Below are 13,666 nucleotides of genomic sequence, written 5' to 3'. Positions count from 1 at the left end.
TCCATGTGCTGTGCAGTAGGTCTTTGTTGCTTATCCGTTTTGAAGACAGCAGTGTGTACATGACCTTCCCAAACTCCCTAACTATGCCTTCCCCCTGATCCCCGGCAACCATAAGTTTGTTTTCTAAGTCTGTGAGTCTCTTTCTGTTGTATAAGTTCATTTGTATCATTTCTTTTTAGATCCCACATATAATGGACGTCATATGATAATACTCCTTCTCTGTCTGACTTTCTTCACTCAGTGCGACACTCTTCAGGTCCATCCATGTTGTTGCAGGTGGCATTATTTCATTCTGTTTAACGGCTGAGTAGTATTCCATCGTACATATACCGCATCTTTATCCATTCTTCTGTCAATAGACATTTAGATTGTTTCCATGTCTTGGCTATTTAAACAAAGCATTTTAAATTTCTCTATCCTAAAGCATTGGCTTAACCATTTTTTTTCTAGGCAGTATCAAAATCCTGGCCTTCTGTTTTGAAGTCCTGTCTACTCTCAGACTAGGCCACTTGGCTGTTTTTTTTCCCACTTACCTGATTCATTCCAAACTTTTTAGAATACTGCGTGAGAGAAAATCTCCATGACCTTGAGGTCAGCAAGGACACAAATAGCAGTTACTATCAAGAAAAATATGTTTAATTGGATTTAAAAATTTAAACTTCTACTCTTTGAAAGATGCCACTAAGAAAATGAAAAGATAGGTTGCAGGGTGAAATTATTCTCAAACATATTCTGTCAAAGTTCTTGTGTTCAGAATATTAAGGAAACCATACAACTCAAGATAACCCAATTTTTAAGAATTGACAAGATTTTTTTTTTTAGATTTTATTTATTTATTTAGCTGTGCTGGGTTCTCGTTGCTGCTCAGGCTTTTCTCTAGTTGGGGCAAGCGGGGGTCCTCTCTAGTTGTGGTGTGTGGGCTTCTCATTGAGGAGGCTCGTCTTATTGCAGAGCACAGGCTATAGGGTGCTCGGGCTTCAGTAGTTGCGTCTCCTGGGCTTTAGAGCACAGGCTCAGTAATTGTGGGGCATGGGCTTAGTTGCTCCACGACCTGTGGGATCTTCCTGGATCAGGGATCGAAGCTGTGTTTCCTGCACTGGCAGGTGGATTCTTTAGCCCTGGGCCACCAGAAAAGCTCTTGACAAGAGATTTGAAGAGACACTTCAAAAAAGAAGACATATTAATGTCCAATAAGCACATGACAAGATGCTTAGTATCATTAAATATCAGGAAAATGCAAATTAAAATCACAGTGAGATAAACACCCACTAGAACAGCTAAAGTTAAAAAGCCCTCTAATGCCAAGTATTAATTAGTTGTAAGAGCTTGAATTCATACATTGTTGGGACTACAAAATGATTCAGCCACTTTGAAAACTGTTTGGCAGTTACCATATGACCACCAGTTCTATGCCTGCTTACTTAAGAGAAAAACATTTTTACAGAGACCTATACACAAATTTTCTTAGCAGCTTTATTTATAACAACAAAAATTGGAAGGAGCCAAATATGTCCAGAGACGAGTGAGCAAATAAATTGTAGTATATCCATACAGTGGAATATTTAGTCAGTTCACTCAGTCACGTCCAACTCTTTGCAACCCCATGTACTGCAACACGCCAGGCCTCCCTGTCCATCACCAACTCCCAGAGCTTGCTCAGACTTAACGTCCATTGAGTTGGTGATGCCTTCCAACTATCTCATCCTCTGTCATCCCCTTCTCCTCCTACCCTCAATCTTTCCCAGAATCAGGGTCTTTTCCAATGAGTCAGTTCTTTGCATCAGGTGGACAAAGTATTGGAGTTTCAGCTTTAGCATCAGTCCTTCCAATGAATACCCAGGACTGATCTCCTTTAGGATGGACTGGTTGGATCTCCTTGCAGTCCAAGGGACTCTCAAGAGTCTTCTCCAACACCACAGTTCAAAAGCATCAATTCTTTGGCACTCAGCTTTCTTCATAGTCAAACTCTCACATCCATACATGACTGGAAGAACCATAGCCTTGACTAGACAGATCTTTGTCAGCAAAGTAATGTCTCTGCTTTTTAACGTGCTATCTGGGTTGGTCATAGCTTTTCTTCGAAGGAGCAAGCATCTTTTAATTTCATGGCTGCAGTCACCATCTGCAGTGGTTACTGGGGTTCTGACTAGGAAAGGTGCATTTTTGTGATTTTGTAACATATCTTAGTAAAATTTATTTTTAATTAAAGGAACACTCCTTTTGTATTGAAGGTGGAACAATGGATTCTGGTTTTTTACCCTTTTATTAGGTCACTTTGTCAAAGACCTTAAAATCATCACGCTTTGTTGTGTGGTGTAGTTTTCCTTAAAGTTCACCATATAAATGAGGTTTGGTTCTTGTCTTAATGCAACTTAAGAGGTAGTACAGAGTAGGGAACAAAGCTTAGGAGCCAGCCAGATACTCATGCGCTTACAGCTAGGAGTGAGTAAATCCCTTATGACTCACTCCTAGCTGTATGAATATAGACATGTGATTTCATCTCTCTGAGCCTGTTATACATAAACTGTAGGTAAGTAATGATGCCTGTCTCTTAAGAGTGGTTGTGCTGGTGAAGTGAAAAACCTCTATAAAGTACCTAGCTGAAGCACCTTGCGCATAGTAGGCATTAAAAGGATAATAAGGGAGTGATAAGAGAAGTATTAACACAACATAGTTACCTGTATTGCATTTTCTAATAGCCCTGTTGAAGTTTAGTTAGAATGCAGTTTTGCCACCTCTTTCCATTTAGAAATACTTCGAAAAATATCTCTGGGTTTGGGGCAGTAGAGAGAAAATTGAAGAAATCTGGATAAAACTTTTTCCAGCGTGTTCCATATGGTAGCTCTCTGCTGACCATTCTTGAGCATTTCACCTGCTTGCTTTGGATTCATGCCATTTTCCCTGCTGTGAATACCCTCCACACTTTTCATCTCTTCACATCTTATCCTTGCTACTTGTGTAGTGATTTGTCCAAGATTGATGTCTTCTATGACATTCCTCAACTCCTTCCATAATCTGATGACTTGCATATCTTTATTGCTTATTTGGCCCTTGTCTGCTGGCTTTATTGATCGTTACCTTTTCAGATATCTTTTGTCTGTTTCACCTCATGGCAGGAACAATTTTTAATTAAACATTTTTCATCTAGCTAACAACCAAAGTGATTAAGACTTGTATAATTTGAAATCAGGTCTGGATTTGCATTCCAGCTTGTCACTTATTGTGACTGAAGGCAAATTACTTCACGTCTCCAAGCCTCAGTTTTCTCATCTGTGAAATGAAAATAACAGTGTCTACTTCGTTATTTTAAAGATTAAATGAGTGTGTGGAAAGTACCTGACACATTTTGACATTAAATTACTGTTTTCGTTGATTCATTGATACTGATTTTTGACTTCAGTTTCCAGGAATATGGGTCTACAGGAGCAGCCCATGCTGATAGTGAATATGAGAGAAGAATGATGTCTGTATATAATCATGTCTTGGAGGAGGTGGAATCGCTCAATCGGAAATACACCCCTGTTTCTTACATGGCAAGTCGCATTGGTTTCATTGAGGTTTTATTATGTGGAAGTGAGTTTTTGTCTGTCTCTGGCGCTTACTGTGTTGTGACTTCAGCACGTTAACCTCTCTGCCTGTTTTGTAACAGGGTTAGTACAGTACTTGCGGCATGGTAGTTGTGAGGATGGTAATCTGTGAAAGCTGCTACTTAACACATCTGTAGTGGCCACGTAGTCACACAAACATGTCAAATCTGCTCTACCAGAACGCAGATGAAACTATTTTTCCCCCTTTTTAAACTGTTTAACTGAGATTGCAGTTGTTCTCAACCTTGGCTACACTCTAGAATCACTTTGGAAGCTTTTTAAAAAATACATCAATATCCAGGCCCCACCACAAACCAGTTATCTTTGAATCTCTGCGAGGCCCAGACATTAGTATTTGTAAAAGCTCCCAGGTGATTCTATCATGACACAAGGGTTAAAAACCACTGGTCAATTAAAACAGAAAGAACTGGGCTTATTATCTGACTGTCAGTAAATCAGTTCCTGCCAGGCGATGCCAGTGCTGTCCTTTAGTACACCTGGCCACTTAGCCTGCTGAATCTCTGGTGCCTTTGGTTCTGTTGAGCACCTGCTCTTTATCCCCTGACTTTGCAATCACAGAAGACACTTGACACTCTTACCCAGATTTCCTCCTCCCTGTCTGGCCATTTCTCCAATGTCATATTCAACTCAGGTTCCTATAAAAAAATAGACATAGTACCTTAAGCAATGGCCATTTTCTCAGAGTTCTGCAGGCTGAGAAGTCCAGAATCAGGGTGCCAACCAGCTTGTTTCGTGGTAGGGCTCTCTTGCTAGCCTGCCAGCTGCTTTCTTGCTGTGTCCTTAGGAATTGGAGGGAGAGGAGGCTCTGATGTCTTTTTCTCTTCTCCCGTCACGGGGACCCCACCCTCATGTCCTCATCGAAACTTAATGACTTCCCAAAGGCCCACCCTCAAATATCAGCACATTGGGAGTTAGGGCTTCAGCATGTGGGTCTGGACCCAGCAGCACATTCAGCCCGCAGCACCGCCTTTGAAATTCACACCCTGGAGGCGTCCCTTGTGCTGCCCACACCCTTGCGCTGCCCACACACTGGGTGCTGATTCCCTGTAGCTCTCTTCTGTATCCTGCTCTCCTCATTCTGAACTCGTCATTCATCAAGTGTTTTAGAAAAAATTGACAGGATGTGTCATTAAAGAGTCAGATTAGATATCAAGGTTAGAGACTCTGCTTTACACACTGCTTTCCACATTAGATTGTCAGTATGTATGTGCTGAATTGAAATGACATAGGTAGCTGTTTGATACTGAAATTGGTTGCTAAGGATGGTTGTAAAGATAATCTTTGTAGGAAATAGACATATTTGTGTGAGACATTGGTTAAAATATTTTCGTATTTCCTCTAAGCTCCACCCTAAGAAGTTAAATAAATGCCACACAGTAACTTGAGTTTGATACATTTGAACCCACTGAATATAATGGAAGAAATGGGAATTTTCTGCTCAGTAGGTGTGCAATGTAAGAGAAGACCCCTCGGGTCAAGTTTTACTGCTGCCAATCAGCAGATCATGATTTGAGGCAGATTTCTAATATCCTTTTCTGTGATGTGGAAAAATATCTGCCTCATGGAGTTTTTGTGAAGTTTAAGTGAGATAATGCCTAATGCCTATCACATTGTCTGGCCCAGCATAAAAAGAGTGGTTACTAAATCTTGATTCCCTTTCCAAATTGTCTTTTATAGATTTGGTACTTTCTGAACCCAAAATTCAGTTCAACAAGTATTTATTGAATCCTAGGAATAGAAAAATGACAAAGAGGATCTTCCCTCAAGTTGTCCATAGTCTGATAAGAAAGAAAGATTCTGTAAGCAAATACAGTTCCTGTGCAGTGATGGAGCTCTGTGCAGAGTAGAGCTGCGGCACAAAAAGGAGAGTAATTCACGCTGAAGGGTGGGGAAAGCAGGTGAGGTGCGAGCCAGAGAGAAGATGAGCTTGCATGTGGGTTTTCCAGGCAGGTAAGGAAGTGTGGAGAATGCGAGGCAGAAGACGGTATGTTCTAAAGCAGAGGCAGAAAATAGCATGATGTCTCCTGGGAACAGTGTGTTACTGCTGCAGTATAATGCCCAGGCTCGGGACTAGAGAGGTGGTGGGCAGAGGCCAGATGACAAAAGGCTCTGAACACAGTCTTCAGGAGTTTGGACCTTATCCCCTAGGCAGTGGGGGCCCTCTTTAGGAATTTTACATGGGGGTGGGAGAGAAGTGGTTAAGCTAAGACTGTACATTATGGCTCTGTAGAAACAGAACAGGTCGTGGCCTGGAGGGCATGGAATTAGAAGAGTGGTTACAAGACTCCTGCAGTTATCCAAAGTAAGGGCCACACGGATAAAATGGGAGGAAGAATGAGAAGAACAGATACATAAAGAGTATTCAGGTGTAATATTTTCAAGGCTTGGTTTTGTTTTGTTTACTTTAAATCAGATGTGAGAGGATGCAGACATGACCTCTGGGTTTCCAGCTTAGAAGACCCTGTGCACAAGTGGTTGATACTTTACTGAGACAGAATACAGAGGGACAGTGGGAGAGGTGAAGGTTTTGTTTGTAAACCTGTCAAACCTAGACAGTTGGCTAATAGGTCTGGTGTCAGAAGGAGATAGACTGCGATGCATGGAAGTTGTCATGACATAGAGATTTTTCATGTCCTGGGAGTGAAGAAAATTGCCTGTGAAGAACAAGTGGACCGAGAAGACAAAAGGACTGACGTGTCAACACTGAAGAAACAAGCAAAGGAAGAGAATCTTAGGGCAGAAGATGGGAGAAGGGAGCAGGCAGAAACAGTGAGGGCAGGGGCCGTGAAGGGGCATTTCATGGAAGAGGACCATTGTCAGGTGCCGCAGAAATGTCAGAAAAATCCAAAGGCTGAAAAGTATTGGGTTTGCAATGAAGAGAGTATTGGAGATGGACTAGTCCTCCTAGCAGGTTACTAACCATGCCGTGTGGTTATCATACCATGGGATATGAGATGTGATTTCACATCTCCAGACTGGCACGTTGACAGTTACCTGCAACTACATACCTCTGGGGTGGGCCCAGGGGCTGTAAATCTCTGACCTCAGCAGGAGTGATTGACAGATGTATGAGTTCCTAAGTGTTATCTCTGGTAACCTGCTTGGTGTGTACTTTCGTAATAATCATGAACATTTGAAGTTTTAAACTTCTTCCTGAAAGTAACTATTCATTGATGAAATTTGGAAATTTATTTTCACTTCATTTTTCTTTTTTTTTCCCCCAGCATACAGCATGCCTCTGCAATGCCATCATCTCTTTGCTGAAAGTTCCTCTTTCATTTCAGAGATATTTTTTCCAGAAACTTCAGTCTACCAGCATCAAGGTAATATAGGATGAACACTCAGGTTTAATGTAGTTTAATACTTTCTTCTGAAGATGACAGGGAGCAGAACTCTGTTTCGGGATCTTACCTTTGGTTTAGATAAAACTTACACTCTTCAGTTGTAAGCCTTTCCTTCATCAACTGATTTAGGAGTTAAACCTTCTCTCCTTTCTTACCTGACAGCACCCAATGCAGTGTGATAGGCATTTGGGTACCTGAAGTTCTGACCTGTCTTCAAGAATGATTTGAGTGGTATTCATCATAGTAGCCCACAAGGATCTTGAGCTGAATCCATGTCTAATCAGCCTGTTCAGACCCAACTTAGAATGAATCAGGTCCAGTGAAACATTACCAGCCCTACCTCCAGAGCATTTTTTTCTGTGAATAACAAGTTTTGAGGAGCTGGTCAGTGAGTAAGCCACTCAAAATTTAAAAGCTGTTTTGATTCAAAGAATGAAATTGTTGGGAAAGAGGGGAATTGTCACTTTCAAGAGATTCCCTGGATTATCGGTATCAGTAAATGTCTTCAGCGTACTTTTGGATCCATTTGAATGTTTTTGACTGCACATGATAGAACATTCCATTTCAGAATGACATGAATAATAAGGAAAATTGATTATCTAGATAAGAAGTCCTAAAGGCACCATGTCTCCAGGGTTGATTAGTTTAATGGCTCAACAACATTATCAAAAAGATCCAATTTCTTCCCTCATTTTATTTAAGTAAGATTTGAGCTTTCTATAATTAAAGTGTATTTAGGATTCTTAATATGTTTTTGAAAGAAAAACTAGTGAGGTTAAAAATGTCTTTGGCTTAAAAAAAATTTCATTGGAAATTGACTTTTTTTTTTTTTGGGAAATTGACTTTTATACCATGGTGACTTGGTGGTGTATGTAATCCTAGAATTTTGGAGTCATTTGCATTTGCATTTAGTCTATTTAAAATTACCTAAGGCCAAAGAGACAGCAACTGGACATGAAAATTTCCATAGTGCATTTCCCTGCTGGAGTTGGTTCATTGTCAAAGAAGTGCCCCACCTCATAAATTGGGAGAGAGAGAAGGGCCCTTACTGTTCTCTAATCCTCTGTTCCCCTCTGTTGGGGGTAAATTCAAATAAACAAAAATTGGTATTTTAAAAGAGGCGCTGGGGATAAGGAACCGTAGACTTTAAAGGTACAACTGTCTGGTCGTCCCAGCAGTCAGGTCATTAAAGGGGGATGTGTGTCTCTGTGTGCAAATACCATTTTAATCTGTGATCAGCGAATGGCACAGGTGTGTTTGTTGGAAGGAAGCTTGCTTTCGGTTGTGAGCATTCATTTTGGTGTTGGCTTTCCAGCTTGCCCTGTCACCGTCCCCCCGGAACCCTGCAGAGCCCATCGCGGTCCAGAATAACCAGCAGCTGGCGCTGAAGGTAGAGGGGGTCGTCCAGCACGGGTCTAAACCCGGACTCTTCCGCAGAATTCAGTCCGTCTGTCTGAACGTGTCCTCCACACTGCAGAGTAAATCCGGGCAGGACTACAAGGTAATGTAGAAAAGAGGCAGAGCTGTGATGCAGGTTTTATCAACTCACTGATGGAAGTTTTCCATGGTTAAGCAGACAGTACTTCACCTTCCAAAGGACACAGATGGACATAAGTTAAAAGCACGTATTGTGGTGTGAGGGAGCTAATCAGCAACACTTCTCTTTTCCCTGCATGAACCAGTTGACAGACAAAGCATCCAGGCAGTGGAGTGTCACCCCTGTTAGAGCTGGAGGAAGCTAGCTCAGTTCCTGGCAGCAAGGACTGCCTAGCCTTGTAGCTCTGAATTGCGTTCTCCCACCAGCTTCCACCACTGGAGAAGGCAATGGCACCCCACTCCAGTACTCTTGCCTGGAAAATCCCATGGACGGAGGAGCCTGGTGGGCTGCTGTCTATGGGGTCGCACAGAGTCGGACACGACTGAGCGAGTTCACTTTCACTTTCACTTCACCAGCCTCCACCAGTACATACAAGAGCCTGCCCCGTGAAACTAGGAGGAGCAGTACCCTGAAGCCCAAAGGAGAAGGGAGGGAGAAGGTGCTTAGCACCCCAAGTCCAGCCCCCACCCCACAACCTACCAATCGGTAGCATTCACCTTCTCCCCTAGACACAGGTACTGTTCATCTAATGAAAGGTCCCTCCACATGGAGGGAAGCATCAGGAGTGGGGAATAACTTCTCCCTAACCCTTTGACCCCAAAAGAACACATCTGTTTATTTTTCCTTTAAGTAAATGGTAGCATGTTCAAAAAAAAAAATTACTATATTGATATGCAATGATCAGATGAAGTAAAACCTCTTGTTAAGGATTTAGACTTAGGAATGTGCTGCTTTGAGAAATCATGAGGTAGATTAGCCAAAATCATGCTTACTTTGTTAGTCAAAGCTGAGATTCTGAATCTGTGCCCATGAGACACCAACGTTCCAAATGTAAAATGTTCTGTCTTTATAGACATCTCTTGCCAGTTGCTTGGAGATTTGTTCATCCTAAGTGGAATAAGGAAACAAGTGCGCAGTTGTGTGAACAGAGTTGTTTAAATGCCCAAATGGGTTTATTTGTCGGCGTCCGTGAGCTCAGGTCCAGAGCAAGGCAAATGGGGTATCAGTAAAGATGTAAAATAACAGCCACAGGAAGGCCTGGTGTAAGCCATCACTGCTTGCCTTACTTTGGTGACTCTCTCTCTGGGGGCTCTGTGCCCACCCTGAGAAGGCTCCGTCTTCATTCCCTCTCTCTCTTTTGACTTCCATGGCATAAAACGCAGCACCTTATGTGGCCACTCAGTAGATGTGTGGAGAATAAGGAAAAAATCATTTATTGTGTTTTTAGTACAATTTTCTTATGTTGCAGTGATCTCTGTTGTTACTCACAGAAGATCATAATGAGAATTTACATAGTTAGCTTATCCTTGTTTGCAGCTCTTTGCTCATTTTGAGTTTGAAAGAACAGTGGTGATTTCTGTTTTTCAAAAAACATACATTTAAATCGAGGTCTTTTCATTGTTGACTTTCCTCTCAAGAGACATTGCTGAAAGTCAAGAAGCTGATGTTAACAAGCCAGATGGTACATGATTGCCTTGTAATGTTACTTGTAGTGAGGTTGCAGCTTAAAATGCATCATCCATTTAGAGGGATCAGGTTGCCTCCTAGGCCTATTTCTGGTCCTTTTAAGGAAGTTCTTGTTTGGTGGACATATTCTTTAGGGAAATAAACATCCTACAGAATTTGAATGTGCAAATAAAAAACAAAAAAGGACTTACAGATAACTCTAAGATCTTGAATTGGTTGTCAACTTCATTTCATTAATGTAACATCAGTGTCTTTGGAAAACTGACCTCATGATAACTGCCTGCAGAGACCCAAAGCTTCAGGGCACGTTTATATAATTAATCATACAACAAAAACATAGAGAAATCAGGTCAAATATTCATTCTGATTACCTCTATATGCATTCTTAGAATTAGTGTCACTCTTGACGTACTTCGTCTTGGGTACAGATAAGGGTACATCCACAGGTGTTATTCTGTTCTGTGAAGGACAGAGGTTTGAATATCTAGCTAAATAAGTGAACCAATGTGTTCATAATATAGTAATCAATATGTTTCATAATATATTATACTGATAGTCTGAACAAGACACTGATTTGTTGGGACTTCCCTAGGAGTCCAGTGGTTAAGATTTCACCTTCTAAAGCAGGGGGTGCAGGTTCGATCCCTACTCAGGAAGCTAAGATCTCACATATCTTAGGGCCAAAAACCCAAAACATAGAACAGAAGCAATATTGTAACAAATTAAAGACTTTAAAAATGGTCCACACCAAAAAATAAAAAATCTTGAAAAAAAAAAACAGTCAATTTGTTAAAGGAGGAATCACTACTAGCTAGGATTTGGAGAAACTATATATTTACTCAGCATTATGTTGTTCTTCTGTCTTCTAGATTTTAAACTCCCTGAAAAAGATGTTTGCATCCTCTTTCTTTAGAATATCTCTTCACAGGATAAAGAAAGATGGAAATTGGGTTGGGGTTAATCTAGCAAGTGTATGGGGAAGAGAACTTTCTCTTTTACCCTCAGGGTCTCCAGCTGGGCCTAAGATTGAATTGACATGAAGGCAGATTAACAGGAGAAAAGCACGCCAGTTTTATTAGCATTTTACATATATGTGGGCGTCTTCACAGAAGAATGAAGACCAAAGAAGTGACCAGGACAGAAAACTTAAATGCCTTTTTTTAGACACAAACAAAATATTCTTGACAAAATGACAAGACAGAGGGGTTTGGGGCTAGAGGCAGTAAGTCAAGGAGACTGTAAGGCAGGGAGATGTCTTGGGACAGTGCGGGGAGACCGTGGAAGGTGAGGGTTCTCTTCAGAGGCTGGTTTGTGCAGCTCCGTTTCAGTGATTCCCAGGCTCTGCTGCTAAGGATGGTCTTCTGTTCCCCGTGCAGGGAGGTTCCCTTTCTCATGGAGAATTTGACGTGTGTTTTAGGTTAAAGAAAGGAGTGTGTGGGGCAGGTCAGAAAGCCCTTTCTGTATCTGTTGTTTTTCAAGTACCGTTAACTGCCTCAGCAGCCTACTTGGGGTGGCATGTTCTGAACCCCGTCACAAAACAGACGGCCAGCGTGAGAAGGTAGAACATGAGAAGGTAGAGCATAAGAAGGTAGAGAGTGAGAAGGTAGAGGCAGAGGCAGCCCCTTCTGCTCAAGGACAGGGAGGAGGCATTGTCGCCTGATGATGGAGCGTGGAGGCCCTGGAGTCAGCCTGCCGGGGTTCAGATGCCTGCTGCCCCGCTCGTTAGCTGTGTGACCTTGGAGAAGTTACTCAACCTCCCTGCCTCAGTTTCCTCATTCATGAAGCATGGATCGTATTAATACCTACCTCTTGGTTGTTTGCAAGGGTTAAACAGTGCTGTCTTATCACCAGGGCTGGCTCACAGCATGCCCCTCTATGCGTGTCAGCTGTTGCTCTCATTTAACAATGTTTTCATTCCAGATACCCATTGACAATATGACCAATGAGATGGAGCAGCGGGTTGAGCCTCATAACGATTACTTCAGTACTCAGTTTCTGCTGAACTTCGCCATTCTTGGCACGCACAACATCACAGTGGAATCTTCTGTGAAAGACGCCAATGGTATCGTGTGGAAGACTGGTCCCCGCACTACCATATTTGTGAAGTCCCTGGAGGACCCTTACTCCCAGCAGATTCGCCTACAGCAGCAGCAGGCCCAGCAGCCGCTACAACAGCAACAGCAGCGAAATGCCTACACGCGGTTTTAGCCACGCAGCCGACGCACTGCAGACTTCCCAGGGACAGATCAGTTGGGCAAAGATAGTTTGCTTTTTCTTATGGATTAAGATATGAACGTTGGAATGCGGAATCCATTTATTCATCGGTTTCTGTAATGTAACATTCTTGGGAAAAAAAATTTTTTTTTCCTTAAAAATTTAGTTTGAGAAATAATTGGGGTCCTAACCAGAAAGATTTTTATTTTTTCCTGACTTCTTCTCCCACCAAGCCCTTCATCTCATCTTTAACACTTTTGTTGTTTTGCTGTGATTGCTTTTATTGTGGCTGAGCCTTTTCTTTTTCTTTCAGGAAAAGTCACATATTGGGATCGTTGAATTACTAAATTTGACTGCTTTTCTACCCAAATATGTCACTTGCTGCCTGACATAGACCTCTAATTCTGAGCTGGGCCTTGGGAAATCCTAGTTCTGATCAGTAGGTGCTGGGTTTACTCAGGGCATAGAAACAGAGTCCTCCCATAGTTGGTTGGAGTTGAAAGTGTCCCCTGAAACATCTGGTCTTGTGGGTTCTGGGCATGACCGGTCTGGCAGAATTGAAACATCCTGCCGTATTATTTCAACTATTTACCTATCTTTTCCCTGCTAAAGCAATTTTAATTTATTGTTTTAGCATTTAATTGACCCAAACAGCAGCTAACAATTAGATAGAAAGATTGGAAATTAATAATTTGTTTTTTCTAATATGTGTGTGATTATATATAGTACAGACTTTTTGTTTATTTCTTAGAGTGAAAAAATCACCCAGATTTAGTATCTTAATATTTTAAGTTAGGCGGGCAGATCCTTTCCTTTGATTGGTTAAGTTCTTCTTGGCAAGTTAGATAATGCTAGACTTGATTGTCTAGAAACTGCAGTCTCTTTATAATACAACCTCAGTGACTTGGAATGCTCAGGGAATAGATGTTTTCTGGTTAGGCCAGAAAACCCCCTTTTTTTTCTGTTTCAATACTGGTTGAAAACCATTATGAAAGTAATAATAATAGACTTTCTTGTCTGAGCACGGTGTCCTAGATGTCATTTAACTGTTCCTTCCTGATTTGGGATCACTCAGTGCTTTGGGATCATGATTTCTAGACATCAGGGATCACAAGATCGCAGACACTGCTGATATGGGCACTTGGGCCAGAAGCTGCTCCCAAGGTGAAGCGCAGGGCACATTCCTGGAAGTTTTCTTTTAAAATAAATCTCTCAAATTTCTTTGCTCATCTTGCCTTTTTCTCTTTAAGGTTGATGTTGGCTTAAAGGAGGGGTAGAGTTTAAAGGAAAGAATGAATTTACGGGGTTTGTGTGTATGTGTGATGTGATGGGGGGTGGGGGGCGGTGCGCACGGAGCTGGTGAAACTGATTGGCAGGTAACTCGGGTCCCTCTAAGATCTCTTGGCTTCAGGAGCGGTTGTCCCAGCACAGCACTT

At 41.8% G+C, this 13,666-nt stretch overlaps 1 protein-coding gene across 2 annotated transcripts in view; it reads left to right on the top strand.

Moving 5' to 3' along the window:
• Window positions 1-13,451, top strand: part of INTS7 (integrator complex subunit 7) — an 83,031-nt gene extending 69,580 nt beyond the window's left edge. For both annotated transcript variants that reach the window (XM_086343304.1, XM_086343305.1), the window contains 4 exons: window positions 3,401-3,533; window positions 6,833-6,931; window positions 8,268-8,453; window positions 11,937-13,451. In XM_086343304.1, the coding sequence (XP_086199430.1) occupies window positions 3,401-3,533; window positions 6,833-6,931; window positions 8,268-8,453; window positions 11,937-12,224 (706 nt within the window). In that variant the 3' untranslated portion in view covers window positions 12,225-13,451. The remainder of the gene's footprint in view (window positions 1-3,400; window positions 3,534-6,832; window positions 6,932-8,267; window positions 8,454-11,936) is intronic.
• The last annotated feature ends 215 nt before the right edge of the window (window positions 13,452-13,666 follow it).

Source organism: Bos grunniens, chromosome 16 (assembly GCF_055505025.1).
Source record: "Bos grunniens cultivar Pamir isolate PY7600 chromosome 16, Bosgru_T2T1.0, whole genome shotgun sequence".
Lineage (NCBI taxonomy): Eukaryota > Metazoa > Chordata > Mammalia > Artiodactyla > Bovidae > Bos > Bos grunniens.
The sequence above is the reverse complement of the archived record's forward strand: the minus strand, read 5'-3'. Positions and strand labels throughout refer to the sequence as shown.